The 16,713-nt window shown below is 39.9% G+C and overlaps 1 protein-coding gene across 10 annotated transcripts in view; it reads left to right on the top strand.

Annotated features, from left to right (window-relative positions):
* Positions 1-16,713, top strand: part of NTNG1 (netrin G1) — a 147,300-nt gene that overhangs the window by 48,277 nt on the left and 82,310 nt on the right. For all 10 annotated transcript variants that reach the window (XM_071436100.1, XM_071436097.1, XM_071436096.1 and 7 more), the window contains exon 3: positions 13,296-13,936. In XM_071436100.1, the coding sequence (XP_071292201.1) occupies positions 13,296-13,936 (641 nt within the window). The remainder of the gene's footprint in view (positions 1-13,295; positions 13,937-16,713) is intronic.

The raw sequence follows: 16,713 nt of genomic DNA, 5'->3' as shown, positions 1-16,713 counted from the left end.
GAGCAGCTGATGGCAAAGCAGCTTTGGAGAAGTTCAGTGTGTGCAGAGTTAAAAGCTGCTGGGAGGTGACAGGATGATCTGGGGCTTCATAAGCACTGGGATACCTCCTGGAGCTTTTGTTCAATTGCTGTTCACATATTATTCAGTAAGAACATCTGTTGGTTTCAGCAAATTCATGTCTAGGAATTAAATTAATTGAATCTCTGGATAGGATTTGCCTCATTGAAAGAAACTTCAGAGAATTTAAATAAACTATAAAGTCCTAATAAAATATTTTTTATGTCATAGGGTTGTTTTATAACTACTTAAATACCCCTTCATATATTCAACACAGAGTTTTAAATGGTTTTCTTACCTGCTTGCAGATTTTAAAAAAAAGTCAGAAGTTTATATTTTTGAGCAACATATCCAAACATTTGGTATCAACCAAGTTCAGACACCTGCAAGTATGCAGGCAGTTTCTCCAGGTTTGGGGGGGTTACAGGACCCTACAAGAAAATGTTCCATAAATATAGATTTTTTTTTTCTTTTTTTTATTATAAGTTTCTCCTATATCTGCAAAATAACGATTACAAAATGAAGCCTAAAAAAGCAGTCTGCGAAATATGAAGGAACTTGAGTAGGCATAATATCACATGGAAGAATTGATTTTATGATTACAAGCTAGTCAGTACTGTGCTGCAGAATATATACAGATAAGTAGAGAGATACAGAGTCACAAATGTTTGCAAGGAGATGAGAGGTAAACAGTAGATTTTTTTCTTTAATAGCTCCCATGCAAAGACAAGTATCTCTCCTGCTTCTTGAATAAATTACATTAATACATAATTTCCATAACCTTACTATGTCACTGTGAGTTAGGAAAATCAAAGATGCCTTAAGAGGCTTGCTTTTTTCTTAGATATATATTTTAATTATTGACCAGCTTTTTGAACTTACATGTGCCCACAAAATACTATTAACTGGTGCATTCAAGTGCTGTATAACAGAATTCACAAAAATAATCTCAAATCCATTTAAAATTATTTACAGCCTTATGTTCACTTCCATTATAAGCTAAAACTTGGAGTTATTTTCCATTGATCTCACTGCAGCACTTTCAGTAAATGCCCAGTGAAAAATTAGAAGAAATGAAAATTTAAAAAATCCAAGGGCATATCTTTTGAAGTTGCTTTTTTCTTTTTTACTTTTGCATTAACATATCACAGATGGCCATGTGGAACAGGGTGATTTTGTATGCTGTCTAAAGACATTGTTACAAGCAGAGCTATGCCACTTCTTATCCGTAAAGCACTTTATTGGGGCCTGAAAATACTGAGATGCTATATGCAAAGGGGTTTTTATATGAGAAAATGTAAATGTTGCATACCTTTAAAGAAAGAGGCATATGGCTCTGGTTTGTAGCACAGTACAGCCTTAAATTCTCTGTCAGATGAGAGAATACCTCACCTGCTCTGAGGTCTTTTATTTCTGCACCCTTACAAGTACTGACTCATTTTATAAACAGATACTTGCATTCTAGTAAGTGCACTTCATACAGCTCCTTTCATACTAGCTGGAACCTAAAATTCCATTTAAAGATAAATGCTGAGCAGTGCTAGCTTGTTTGAATTACTGAGTCTCTGTAGGAACACATGGAGGCATATCTCTCATATTCATCCCTTTCTGGCTTCAGATGCTGCCTTGCCCAGCTGCCACCTGACATCAGAAGCACATCCAGGTGTTGGGGAGGGGCTGTCCCTGTTGTGCCCCTCACAGAGGCAGCTGAGGTGGAGCTGGGCTGTCCCAGTACTCTCCTGTCCCTTAGCACCCTGACCTCTGGGCTGCACAGCCAGGACACTGCAGGCTGGTGAAAGGTTTTGACCTTGCTTGCACCTACTGCAGGAAACAGAATCTGTTGGAAAGTAGTCATACAGTCAACCATTAAGTCATTAAACAGCATTTTTGCTCAAAATTAGTTGAGCAACCAGGCAGGCTGGAATAAGAGAATGTAATTTTTCACATTTCAAATGGCAGCAGTTAATTGGATTACTCTAGCCAAGGTGTTTCTCTTTATCACATCTTCTGTAAGATGTGTGATGGGTAGGACTGATAGGGAACATAATATGCTGTCATTTATTACTTCCCAGGGTGGTACAGTGGAAAGAAGCATAGTTAGAGCTTTTCTTATCAACTTGCTCTGTAATAGATTGAAATGTATTATGATAAAAGGAAACCCTGTCCATAAACTTTACCTTCAGGCATCCCAGCAGGCAACTGTAGAAAGTCTATTTTTACCACTATAGAAAAATCACATTCAGTCTCATCTTCGGAGAAACTCCTCCACCTAATGCTTACCAAAAGCCAAATACCTTTTAGGTTATATTCATTCAACAGTGCTCGTGAGTTACAGTTGTCTTGTCCTAGCATACACATGCAGATTTAATTTCTCTGGGGGGTTAACAGCACAGAAAAAGAATTGGCAGCACAACACCCCCATAGGCAACAGCACGGAAATGCCCAGACCACTGCATGGCCCAGGCTGCCCTGGTCTCACTAACAAAGTTACCTGGGTTAGCCCAGTTCATGTGCCATGAATTCATGACTGTTCCTGGTTACACTGGAGGCACGCAGATGTTCAGGAAGAGACCCCAGCTTGCAGAAGTCTTGCCACAGCTCTGTAGTCTTGCCAATTCACAGATTTGAATTACTTTATAAACAACCCAGGAAGCAAGTTTGCCTCAGTTCAGGGGAGCTGGTTGCATGCTCCACATCTGATGAGTTAATTGAAAGTGTTATTACATACCTTATCATAAGCCTTGCTTGCACTTGGAGATCCTCTTGTTTAACTTTAGGTAAAAGATTCACATTCAGACTTGGGAGGTACTCTCTATCATTTGGGACAACGCTTGAGGCTACGAAATCTCGTTGGGAGTGGTTTTATGCCATTTGCTCTGAGGTGCCCACCTGAGGCAGCAGCAGGGATCACGCAGACATGACACCCTGCCCTCTGCATGGGACAGGAGCAGCTGCTTTCCCTCCCCTTTCAGCAGCGCTGCCACACAACCAGTTGGGCTCTTCCATATTCCAGTGTGCTATGATGAAATAAATTTTTTAAGTGACAGGCTGTTAGGAGGCACTGCAAGCACATACCAAACTTGAAGTATAAATTGGCAGATAACAGTATTAATGATTTTAGGAAGTCATTGTATATTTTTCAGAGCTGTGTGGTTATTTTTTATTATGGACATATGTCATGAAGGAAATTACATGACATTCTCCAGCACAGAACCGAACAAATTACCAGTTTATCACAGTTTGCAACCCTTCCTCAAAAGATAATATATGGGGATTTTTTTTTGATTGAATTACTTATATTGGTGCAGTATCCTAATGTGGATTTGATGAGTGACTTTATTCTTTTTCAAAACACTATGTACTCTAATTTGAATGTGGAGAGACATCACACAATTCATTGTGAATACTAATAAGACATCCCTTCACTGTATAATGAAATTCAACATTCAAATTTGTCTCTATAACAATTCCACCTTATGTAGGTATACACTGTGACTCATTAAAAATATTTATTTTATCAAATGAAAGGAAAACAATGCGGCCCACCTTTTAAGAGACATGAGGTGAAATTGGATTTCATTTACAACTGTCATTATTGTTTATGTTCTTTTTCGTTCTTCCTTTAAGTCATTCACATACATGCAAAGGTCCTCTAAGCCTGGAAATCCTGCCACAAAACTCTTACCAAATTCAACAGAAATGAGTGCAGATTTGGTAGCAATAATAAGATGGGGAGGAAGGGGGTTATAGATATTAGGAACAGTGTTTCTGCATAACATCAACTATTCTGATTGTGGTGTTTGACATTCAGTGTCAATCCATCAGCTCTAAAACTTATTAAGAATGGCAATAGATGTATTAGTAGGTCTGAAATTGTCAAAAATAATACTGATGTTAAGAATCAGAAATAAAATTACAGCTATTGTAGAAATACAAATTTGCATGAGGTCCACGAGCACACAGAACCAATAACACTCTGGAATAGGATGAACAATGTCTACAGATGCAGACAGTCCCAAAAACACAGCTGAGATATCCCTAGCAAGAAAATAATTTCTTCTGTCTCTTTAGTTCTTTTTATTTGTTGTCTGGCTTTGCACTGTCTTTTCTCTATGGCATTAGCCATAGAATTAATTAAAAAATTTGTCTTTGAAAAAAATAATTAATAAAAAAATTTCTTTTGAAACAAAGGCCCTTGAGGCTAAGGAAGAGGGTCTGGCTTAGCCACCACTCATCTGAGCACTAATTACTTCACCTCTTTGTCTGATCTCCTGCACCTGTACCTTTGCGGGCAGCTGAACGTGGTTGTAAGTAATTTGGAGATTTAGAGCTAAAAAGTAGTATGCAAAACATTACATAAACATGCAAAACATTACATAAACATGGATTGAAAGTTTTTTTACAGCTTTAAGTGACCTGGTTTTGCTATCCTGATTCACAGCTACTACACTGCATCCTATTCAAACTGGTGTGATAGCATGCAAAATAAAGGAGGACTGTCAGAGCTGGGGAAGCCAGCCTGCCTTGGCTTGGAAAGGCTGTCTAATTTCAATGATAACAAAGGAAAAGTTAGTCCAGCATTGGGAAATTAACTTTTTATTGAATGGCACTCAGCATTTCTCTCATTGGGGTGATTAGTAAAACGTCAGCTCACTGTTCTGGTAATGCTCTAGTGAATATAGGCATTACTTAGTGTTGGTTGTGCAGGTATTTGATTAGACCATCTGTTCTAAAAAGATTACTTCTTTATGAAGAAATAAAATGAAATCAAAGATAACTTTTTTCTAACTGTTTTGCATTACATTTGATGAAAGTTATTTAACTATTGCTACAACTTAGGAATCCTCTTTAGCAATCTCAAAAGTCTCCCACAGAGGAAGCAAGAATCACCCCAGGAAAACTATTAAAGCTGACAGTGGTTTGTCACAGGCAACCATTAATGAATACCGTGGAGGATTTGGTTTTCTTCTGCTCATTGTCTTGCCATAATTCATAGTCAATATCCCACAGATTTTGCAGAATGACTGTGTAGCTGCACATCTAGGCAATCAAATAGCACCTTTTAAGTTGGTGAAGATCACAAGTGAGAAATAAATTGTAAGATCCTGTTTCTGAGGGTGAATACTTAAACAAGAACTCTGTCTTCACAAAGCTGAGAAAGGTTTGGGATTTGGTTTTGTTAGTTTCCCTTTTAACTAGTTCCTAGTAAAGGAGTTGTGCTTTTCTGTGCATGAAAATAGCACAATAGCAAAATCTTGTCAATCAGAATAGCTTGGTACAGTGCCTTTGGCTATCTGCATTAACACAGCCTGCCAGTATTCAGAGTAAAACATAAAACCAACAATCACAATGACATAACAAGCCATGCCTTCCATCACACTGCTGTACTTCCCAGCTGTAGCATATTCTACAGTTCCACTTTCAAGAAATAATAAAATTATCAGGCAAAACAAATTCAAAATATACAGCATGCTCACACAGATGTGCAAATACAGAGGAAGTAAAATATTGCCAGTAGAAAAAACAGAATTCTTCATACCTGAATTTAGATTGTTGAGTTTGCAACAGCAATACCTGCAGTGCAGACCAGGGTAAGCATTTGCAGGTGCTATGTTTACATCTGTCAGAAAGGAAATAATCTGAATTTGTTGTCCTCAATCCTGCTGCTCTCTGTAAGAATAAAATTGTAATGATGCCTTGGGGGGACATATGCAGTGAAATTCATTTTGTTGGGACAGAAATGGTTGTATCTAAGTCCAACAGACACATACATTCCCCGAGTAGTCTTCTACAACATAACACTTGCACATGCAAGTAGCTATTTTTGTATGTAAGTGACCTTTTAGTCACTTAAGCATCAGTACAACAGCACAGGCATAATTTAGCTCTTTGTTCACTATTTAGGGTGCATTTTCATGTTGCCCTTAAGCCAGTCAATTTATCTGCACTGCTTCACTTCATTCCCAGCTGTTGCATTCCTTCTGGTAGTACCAGTACTCTTCTAGCCAAGCAGTGCATCAGAACAGAGACTGAGCTTTAATAGGGTCTGGCCTGGGGCCCAGGTGGGGCTGGTCAGGGACATCAACCCCTGCTCCCAGGCCGGGAGAGGGGAGACATTAAGGCCTGCAGGGCTCTTCCATGCTATCAAAACCTGTTTCCCAAACATTTTGGTATGCAGTTTTCTTTTTGGACCAAAACTCTGAACAAAACCATTTATAACAACAAGGGAACAAGAAAAAAAAAAAATTAGTGTTCCCAGCACCCTGATTTCTCCTGTCCCCACCAGGATGATTTAATTTCTCAGATTTTGATGCGCACATTCCCTCCATGATCACTGATAACATCTGTTCATAGTAATGGACCAACTTCCCTCTGCACTGCTTTTCCTTGCTCAGGAATGGCACCTTTCAGCTGTAATGTTTTAGACTTCTTCTTTCTACCTTCTCAATGGCTCCCATTCAGATGCATGGATAGTCCAAAGTAATCAGAAAGTGAGCAAGATGAGAGCTATATCAGAACACAAAAGCTAAGGCAGAGACACCCCAAGCTGCTGTTTCTGGCAGCATAAGCTATTCCCAGCTGAGGACACCCCCTGTATCTCCTGCACAACTTCCTTGCCAGAGCTCCTGCAGGGCAGCAGGATGGCTGGAAAACTGGCTCAGACAAAAGTGCTGAGCTGAGCAGGCTGCTGGAGATGGGTACCCTCTGCTGCCTTGTCCAAGGAGGGCTCTCATGGATGGGCTGCTTTAGCCAGGACAAGTGCCACTGTTCTGAGAGAAGGGGATATTACACCCCCTGGATTTCAGTTCCTTAAATCCAGGTATCTATCTGGTATAAAAGAAACTCAGTTTTTCTTGGAACATTTGCTGTCTTGTTCAGCCAGAGCTCAGCACAGTGGGGTCCCAGCATCAGGCATGGCATGACACTGCAAAAGCTATAAATAAGAAAGTGATTATGTTGCCAGATACCTGCTAATGCAAGAGGAAAACACCAATATTGAGTTTCTGAAATAACCAAACCACACTGGGGTCGGTGCCAGTAAGATCTGCCATAAGGTTATGCCAGAAGGATCAAGTGGCCAAAGTTACATCAGCAAGGTTGCCAAGTCAGAGACAGTTTCAGCAGCAGAAAGCTACCAGTGAGGAAAAGAAGGATTTTCACTCTCCAGAGTGGGTAGAAATATTTCAGAGGAAACAAAACTCCATTTGACTCACAGACTAAATTGAAAATAATTTTCAAAAAGTAACTAAAGTTACTAAAAATAGAGAATGTTCTGCTAGGAAGTAAATGCCTTTGGCAAATGCACCAATGCATTTGGTGCTGCAAATATTAAATGTTTTCCTATGCAGCATTTTCAATCCATAGTATTGAAAAGAGGCAGTAATCTGAGAACTACTCTGTATGCCAGCAATACCTTCACATGATCTACCAAAAGGCTTTGCAAGCAACAGTACAATATAATCAGGGATTACTGAGTTCATCATGCAAAAGCATTTCTCTCTAATTCTGCATCTATATGTAAATTTGGTGTAGGATTCCATACCTCGTGGAGGTGTTGTCATGAAGAATAATTAGCTAGGTTTTTGTGCCACACAGCAAAAGTGCCAGATTTTCAGAGGCTTAAATATCTTTTCTAAATCTGAGTTACAAGGGCCTTCTTACACCGAGTTTGTTTCACCATCAGGACCATAATCTACAATGTACTTTCAAGCTTAAAAGTGCATGAAGTTGTTAAGCATTATTGTCTATTTTTGGCCAGTCACATCCTCCCTGGTTTAATCTTTTTAAGTCTCCCCAGAAGGTATTGATTTAAACATGCTTTTATTCTCTTTTTTGCTCATTTTGAAGAATGTACATTGTTCAGCCTGCAGCTCAGAGTTCAAAGTGCTAGTCTGGGCATCCAGATGCCCTCGCTTGGGAGCTCTTGAAAGAGCATCAAATCTTCCACTCAGATTTTAGCACTTTTTCTTTCTTAACTTAAATCACTTTAACTTAAAATGCTGTCACTGCAGTGATGAAAGGCTGTTGATGGTAAAATGTTCTTGTCTACAGCCATTCCTGTCATCATCACAGCAATAATTCTGCAGACATTGACCGAGATGCTCTCAAACCAGCTAATGGATGTAGTGGCTTTGATAACATCAATTATCATGCACCAGATCCTGGACCTTGCCAGTCCTCCACCTCACTGACTGTTTGCCTTTAGCAGAACAACACCTTATTAGGTGTAGTAGTATCTCACAATTAATGGTTCCATAATCTGGCTCTGTCATGGTAAACAAGTAATTCCTGGTTAGAAACCACACGCAAAATGTAAGCATTAGGGCAATTGCTGCTGTTAGCTATTACTGTCTAATTAATCACCTACAATGTACAGCATGCACCAAGTGAATTAATTGTAATGATCTTTTGAAAAGGAAAACAGAAATACTCTATTATTTCTAAAAGTGTGACTTGAATGTGGTAATTTACCACACAGCCACACTCCAGAAATAAGTGAGGCTGTATTTATTTCTTGTCTCGTGCATCTGATCTAATTACCTTGTGGCAGTGGTATAAAAATCAGTTGGAGTGACTCACTCCTTGAAAATTTACTTTGGTTCTTTTTAAAGTCTTGGCCAGCTTGACCTCAGCAGCCTTCACCAGTTTGAAAATGCAAGTTATAATCCTCTGCAGGGATTTAGCCAGGTGTCCATTACAGCATGAAATCTGTGATACAGCTTCCAGTCTTCACGCTACAGATTTAAGCCCCTCTGTCTTTGTTCCTGAGTGAGAAAGTCCATGAGGTCTTAATGTGGACAGGGAACACATTGAAAGGAGCAACATCTTCAGCTGAACCCTGAGCCTGAGTGGGTGCCACTGAGGAGCTGCACAGGTGAGAGACCAGAGGCTTCACCTGAACAGCAGCACTTGAACTGCAACCCTTGAACAGCAGCTGCAGCACTGCTGCTGCTCCTCTGCTGACATTCAGAGGTCACACTGCTGCTGGACATCTGGTTTTGACCTAAATCCTCACCCTAGGGTAACTGTGCTGTTCCTGGAGAGGCTTTTGGTAGGACACATTGCTGCCCAGGGGGAGCAAGGCCAGGTGGAGGAAGGCATGTTGTGGCAGTTTTGTGTTTCCCTTGGGATGCCTTTTGCAGCTGCAGTGTGCCTGGAGCTCTGGGCGTTGTGGTTTTCAAAACCCTATCCCTAGTGTACCCCTAACCCTAGGCAGTAAATGCAGACTAGGGCTCAGGCTGTTTGCAAGCAAAAAGCTGTGGGACTAAGCAAGTGTCCCAGCCAGGGACACTTGCAGAGCACCTCCAACACCAGTATAAAAGTTCAAGCTGCCTGGCACAAAGAGACATTGCTGTCCTAAAACAAACTAAATCCAGCTAGTTGAGGCAAAACCTACTGGGCCCAGTCAGCCTACTCAGGAACTTCTCAGGTAACTCTGCTTTTTCCAGCCTGGGCTGAATGTGATCAAGTCATGTGATATGGCCACATGTCCTCACTGTGCCTGCAAATCAGGTACCTCCTCCTAAAGCCAACACTTAGACCATGGCAGTAGTTTCAGTAATATTTTCAATTCCATGAGCAGTCAAAACCAAAATTAATAGCAGCTTAATTTGCCTGCCTGCAAAGAGCCATCTAATATCAATCTCCCATTGCTGTACAGGAAAATAGTGGGTTGTTTTAGGTGGCCATGATTGTGGTGTTGGGAAAGACTCAGCTACCTTTTATGTTAATTGGCACTAAAGTGTTTAGAAGTATTTATCAGTATTTAATTATTTAGAACTCTCCTAATGGCTCAAATATCATTTTGAAAAGTTACAAATATTTTCCACCTTGTCCTACTGAAGAGCTGCTTCTTGGAAGGCTTAAATGAAGATCTATTTACAGCTGCCTGCTAGGCACAAAATTACTTAGAGATGCTAATGGTCTGGTCCTTCAGATGGCCCCAACACAGACTGAGCTTGGTTTTCACAAATTGGACAAAGTTTGTCTTTGTTGTATTCATTTTACTGAGGCAAAAGTCTTAAAGAGGATTATCTTAGAGATCAAGGCATTAAAATATGTAACTAATCCCAGTTACATTAATTGTTTTCATTATAACATGTACTGAGGGACATTTGTGTAGAGTAAGACCCTTTTAGACTGTTTTGGTAATGTAAGTATGACTTACCATGCAAATTACATTTAAGATTAATTAGAAGCAGTTGAAAGCCAAGTTGCAAGCAGAGAAAATGGGAACCTGATTCCAAGCCTCTGAAGCAATAATTATATTAAATATTTCAAAATTACATCGGCAATTGCCATGTCAGTAGACAGAGGGGAATTTACATAAACTCATAATTTCTCTTCTCCTGTTAGAATTCAGGATACTTATTTTTTTGGCTTATAATCAGCTTAGATTTTTTTTCTCCTAATTTTCTTTTTCAAGCACTTGAACTCCACAGAGGTTATTTTGGTGTCATCCAATCATTCACCTCTTAAAAGAGAATTCTGTGCCATAAAATCAAAAGAATAAGTAAGTTCATTGGTGAGGATATACCTGAAGCTTTCATTAGGATTCTCATTTGCAGTGATGTCCTTACCCCAGTGTTTCAGTGGCAGGTTGTGACACTGCTGTTACCACCGGGAAGAGTTTCAGGTGCAGGACAGGACAGCACTGTGATTTTGACCTATTTCTCACAATGCTCTGCCATTAATTGGAATAATCTCATCTTTCCCTAAAAAGCTCTGCACAGAGTTGTAGACTGCATTTCAGTTGCAAGCTGGGGCTGCCAGCTCTCACTGTCATACTGTATTCACATTAGCTTGTTGGGTGTTTTTAGAACCCCCCTTCCCAGTTATTCTCTGATTGTGTTGGCACCTCAGCTTTTGCTAAAACATAAAAGATAAAAGGCAAAGGGAGTAAAATAAATCAACCAAGAGAGAGAAAGAAACACTACATCCCATACAACCTGGGTTAGCTTCTGGAAGTCATGAAACATGTTTCCTCCAGCATCCAGGGACTAAGGGATCAGAGTGGCTTTAGTTTTTAGCACAAAGAGTCACAACAGACTCAGCAGTTGCTTGTGGAGCAGGAAACTAAAGCCATCCCTCAGCAGTGCTTAATGCACCTGTCTGGCTGCACAGGAGCATTTATTTGTTGGGTTTTGATACCCGTGACTGCCCAGTGCAGTTGCTTTTGCCAAAGCAGAAGCATAAAGCATATAGATTAGAAGTACACAGATTTAAGTGACCAGATTTTTCTGGGCAACCTCAGACAGGGGTGACTTATGCAATCTGAGCATCTTCTGATAAACTGATATTTACATATAGCCAAAGGATCTGGAATTTGACAGATTTCACAATATATATATTTTCCCTGAGGAAAATAGGCTTGTGTAAGTTAGCAGATTCTTACCATTTGTATCTGGTATATTAAATGGAGCTTAAATATTTAAAAATTCTGTGTTTTCTCTCTCCTGCTTGAAGCTTACTTTTAATTTTCACTGTTTTATTCAAAAGGAAGGCATAGAAATAGCAACCATGAGCTTGAAATCAGAGCTGTAACAGATTATAGACAAAATTTTGCAGAGTATTTCCTGTTACAGCTGGTTTTCAAATAACCCTTTTTGTTGTCATGTAGTTTTTTTCCCTAACTTCCAGTCCCAGTGAATCGTTGTCAGTTTTAGCACTCAGCTGTATTAACAAGAAAGACAGGGAAAGAAAGCAGCATTTTCCAACCCAGGTAAGAGGAAATTGCCAGTGGGGAGGTCAAAGTGAGTGCAGAACTTCTTTTGCTTGTGTTTTGTGGGAGTATATCAAGGAGCAGAGCAGTGGCCAAGGTGAAAACTCATGTTTGAAACCTGTTTTCCACACTGGATAGCACTGAGTCACTTCATTGGTCTTTGAAATGGAGAGAAGTATAACTGCAATTATAAGAAAAGAAAAGGTTGATCATCATGCCAGGGTTTGTTCTCTTTTCAGGGCAGGTGCAGGGAAGTCTGAATAATGACAATAACGCCTACATTAATGACCTCACTGAGCTCTGCCAGGTATAGGCATGTGCATATTTTCCCCTAGTGCTGACTGTCAGTGAATAGAGGCTTCTTCCACAATCTGAGTGTCAGGTGGAGGGAAGGATAGAGAGAGCAGCACTTGCTTTCTGGAACAAACACAGAATGAACAAGTAGCAAAATACTAACGTACTGTTGAAAGCTGAAATTAGATATACGTGATTCAGTGCAGCCTACAGGGTCTGATATCTTGGCAACTGCTGCAAGATATCCCCAATCTGCAGACAAAATAGCCTTTGTGAAGAAGCAGAAGATTGTAGTGTGAAAGTTAATGCATCAAAAGGCCAGAAAGGGAATAATTCACTTTCACCTTGCTCCAGAGGACAAGCAGCAGTAAAATCTGTACACTATTGGCGAGCTTTTTTTGTTGCTGTTTTTAACTCAACCCTCAGTTCAGAGCTCCTGCCACCTTGGCAGTGTTCCAGCTGGAGCCACTGACATCTCCCACCTAATCAAGTGCTGGATTATCTTGTCCTGATAAATTGAACCTGGTGCCTCATGAAAAGTCTTTTCTGAAGTACTTTGGTACCCCGTAATAAGATGGCAGATACCTGAATCAAGTCCCAGAGCTGACAAAGCACTGTTTTTCTAATGGCTTTTGGTTGCAAGTGTAAATGTTTTAAGGCAGGGCAGCGTTGAGCTGGTTAAGCATGATAAATTTCCCACCTGGGTGAAAGGAAACTTGAAAGTGTACTGAATACTGGCTCATACTGAATATACACAGGCTGCACTGCTAACAAAATACACTTGCCCTAAAAATTAGTACTTTTTTGGGCAGAGCTCTGGGGAACATGCTTGTTTCAAAAAGATATCCTCTTTGGCTGCTGAATCTTTCTAAGACGAGTTGGAGTTACTGAGCTATTAGAGACTTTCATACCGTTCTTAGTCTTTTGTGACTCAGTCTCTGGTCCAAGTTGTTCAGGGTAAATAACCTTGTTTCTTTCTTTAACATATATTAAGAAAAATGTCTACAGTACAGACACAAGGGTGCTGTCTATTTTGTGTTTGTACTTCAACAGGTAAAACAGCCAGGATTAATCTCATTAAGATAAAGTTATTACTTGCAGGCATTTGTTTTTTCTTTCCTGGCTTCCCTCCTGGCGAAAAGCGGTCCTCAGTCAAGAAACATCTTGTGTGTCACACTCACCTCTGTGGTGCCCCTTGTAACACTGCTTTGCTCTTTTCCAGGGGAATCCCTACATGTGCAATAATGAATGTGATGCAAGTACCCAAGAATTGGCTCATCCTCCAGAACTGATGTTCGATCTGGAAGGAAGACATCCCTCCACATTTTGGCAGTCCACAACTTGGAAGGACTATCCAAAGCCTCTTCATGTTAATATTACCCTCTCCTGGAACAAAACCATTGAGCTTACAGATAACATAGTCATCACCTTTGAATCTGGCCGTCCTGACCAAATGATCCTGGAGAAGTCACTCGACTATGGACGAACGTGGCAGCCCTACCAGTACTATGCCACAGACTGCTTAGATGCTTTTCACATGGATCCAAAATCAGTGAGGGATTTATCACAGCACACAGTCCTAGAAATCATTTGCACAGAGGAATACTCTACTGGGTACATGACAAATAGTAAAATAATCCACTTTGAAATCAAAGATAGATTTGCTTTTTTTGCTGGACCTCGGCTTCATAACATGGCTTCTCTTTATGGCCAGCTTGACACCACCAAGAAGTTAAGAGATTTCTTTACCATCACAGATCTGAGGATAAGACTGCTTAGGCCAGCAACTGGTGAAATATATGTTGATGAGCAACACCTGGCACGCTACTTTTATGCAATTTCAGACATAAGGGTATACGGAAGGTAAGAGAATATATAACTTTAGAAACAGGCATATGTGTTTGATTTGAGAAGGTATTCAAAGCTATTTATTTCCCCAAATAAGATGATATTTTCTGTCAGTGTTCATTGGAAATCTGGCTCAACTGAAGGCCATTGCTGTCATACCAGAAGTTTCTGACTCAGTGGCACAAGGTCTGGGTGTTTGCTGGCACTCACCTTGGATCTTGAGCCCTGGGTCTCACAGGCAGCACGGTTCACGTGTTGGCTCAGGAATTCACCCTAGCAGTCGAACTCTTTCTTCTCTTATGTAGGTGGAGTCTGATCCAATGGCAGTTAACTAAAAACAGAGATTCTGTTTTATCATTTGACCTTGCCAGGTCTCTAATGTGAGCTGTGATTGATACAGCAACCCTTGCCCAAACCCTCCCACTAGGTCTGGCTGTGGACAAGGAAAGCAACGGAGATTAGAGCCCATTCCTTCTACTTTAATTAGCTCTGAAATGCAGAGAAGCTGAATTAAAATGGAAAAAAACCCAACAGTGTTTTAGATAGACTGATTTGAATATAACAAAGATGATTATTCAGCTGGGTTCAAGACAAATGGTTACCTCTAGGGCAAGTGGTGGCTGGTATCAAGTGCTGTAGTCCCAAAAATAATAATTGCAGTGACATTCCTATCAGAAATTTTGTTCCCAGCTCAAGCTAGCAATTGACTGATGCCCTCAAGCAGGAGAATGATCCCTTTGTATGGGTCTCGGATGCCAAGTTGTTCAGAGGAAATAAGTGGGATCACCTCTATTAGCAATTCACTTGCCAGTCTCATATACCTTTTGTTCCTTCTCTGTTTCTCCTGTAGAGGGTTTAAGACTTGCTTTTTAAAAATTTTTTTTCTTCAAGAGAATCTAAGTATCAAAACAAACAGAAAAGTTAATCTGTCTTGGAAGGTCAGGGACTTTCTTTGCAGACTCAGAACTGAGTGAAAAAAATAGTGATTATATAAAACAGTGCTGACTGTATTTTTATTATTCCTGTAGTGAAAATCAAAATCATCAAAATACATTTCTTAGGACTGGAGATTTAACATGCAGTTACAGTCTTCTGTGTCCACATCAACTATATATCCACACGTACAAAATGACTAGTCTAACATTTGAAAACCTAAAATAAATGTTGCTGTTTTAAGAATTCTTCTTGCAATGCTCATTAGTTACCTTGTAAATTATTTTTCAGAAGTCTCTTGGGAGGGCTAAGTGGATCTTGAACAGCTTAAGATACTCTGTTTGAAATAGTTTGGTAAAATTAGCCTCAATATAGGAAAATAACACCTATTTAATGTGTATATTTTCTCCTCTGGGCTCCCTTCACATAGGTTAGCTCTACTGAGGCATCATATCAAAGCTCAGGATTTGTAGGTCCTTAGGCTTTAAGGAAAGCCTGTTCCCTGTCTGAAAACCCATTTGGAGCTTAGTCTGACTTCAATTAGATTATCATTACTTTATCAAAGAAAGCATCTGAAGGATTAAAAAAGAGTGCATTGCATGCAAATTAGAAACAGAAACCTTCTGAGCACATCTGGGGCTCACCAATCTTGTGAAAAATTATCTGTAGAAATGAAGCATGACTGTACAGAGAACTTATCTGATGCTGATGCTTGTTGTCTAAATGCTGCAGTAATTGGACATGTACTTTAAAAGAAGTATCTGATGTGTAATAGTACCTCAGTAGATTAGATTCATGTGAATTCTTATCACTTTTCTGCTAATGAGAAGAACAGCTCTTTTGGGATTTGGTGCCATTTCCTTCAATAACTAGTGAGCCTTGCTTGTTAAAAGTCTTTAGGGCCTGCTTCCTGCTGAGCAGCTGTGGGGCTACACTACACAGCCCCTGGTTATTCAGTTGCACCCGTTGTAACTTGCAATGAGCCCACTGTTACCTAGTTTCAGGTATTTTTTGTCTCTTCCAGAAACTTTATGGCCTCTCCCTACCAGAGTCTCCCAATCAACATTCCCAGCATGTGCCCTGGCATGGCCTGAGCATGGGAACCAGAGGAGGGAAGCAAAGGTTACCAGGGTAGTTGTGCCACAGTTTCCCGTTCAGCTGAGTTTTCCAGCTCTTGCTCCTTAATTGAGGATGTATACTGGAAATTGTTACAAAATTATTTTGTTTTGCTACCAAGATTCATATGCTGGGCTTTGAGACCCAGCTATTTATATAAATTTGGTAAAACTAGACTAGATTATTCCATGAAGACAGGAGGTTACCAAGGAGCTTGACATATAGTGGATGAAAGATGCTGGCAGCCACTTTAAAGCTATTCCTTTTTCTGAAAAACATAACCTGTAGGTCAAATACAGTTAAAATCACCAAAGCTCATAATAGCATATTTCTAAAGGCAGCATAAAATGTAATTTGTTTCACACTGTGTTTTAAGCATCAATGACAGTGAAAAGCATCTATCTTAAAGCCACTGTGTTAATATACAGGACTATGTGGTGGTTAATACTTCACAATGAATTATAGGCAGGAGACTTGCCCACTTAATATAGGTTTGTTTTGTCATTGCTTGCATTTTGGTGTGAAATAAGCCTGATGTATGTTGCATTAGAGATGAAAACCTGTGTACTCTCAATGAATGCCTTTCCTTCTCTATTACCACCTGTTTATTCTTCTTCAATTTACCACTTCCATTGTGTATTTATTAAGGTGATGAAAAAAAGGAAACGTGGCTGTTAGCAATTTCAGCAACCCCATTGTGCTCCCATTATTCAAGAAACCTAATAATCCACATGAACTAATTC

Source organism: Agelaius tricolor, unplaced genomic scaffold (genome assembly GCF_023055355.1).
Source record: "Agelaius tricolor isolate 1412-34295 unplaced genomic scaffold, bAgeTri1.0.p SCAF_11, whole genome shotgun sequence".
Lineage (NCBI taxonomy): Eukaryota > Metazoa > Chordata > Aves > Passeriformes > Icteridae > Agelaius > Agelaius tricolor.
The sequence above is the reverse complement of the archived record's forward strand: the minus strand, read 5'-3'. Positions and strand labels throughout refer to the sequence as shown.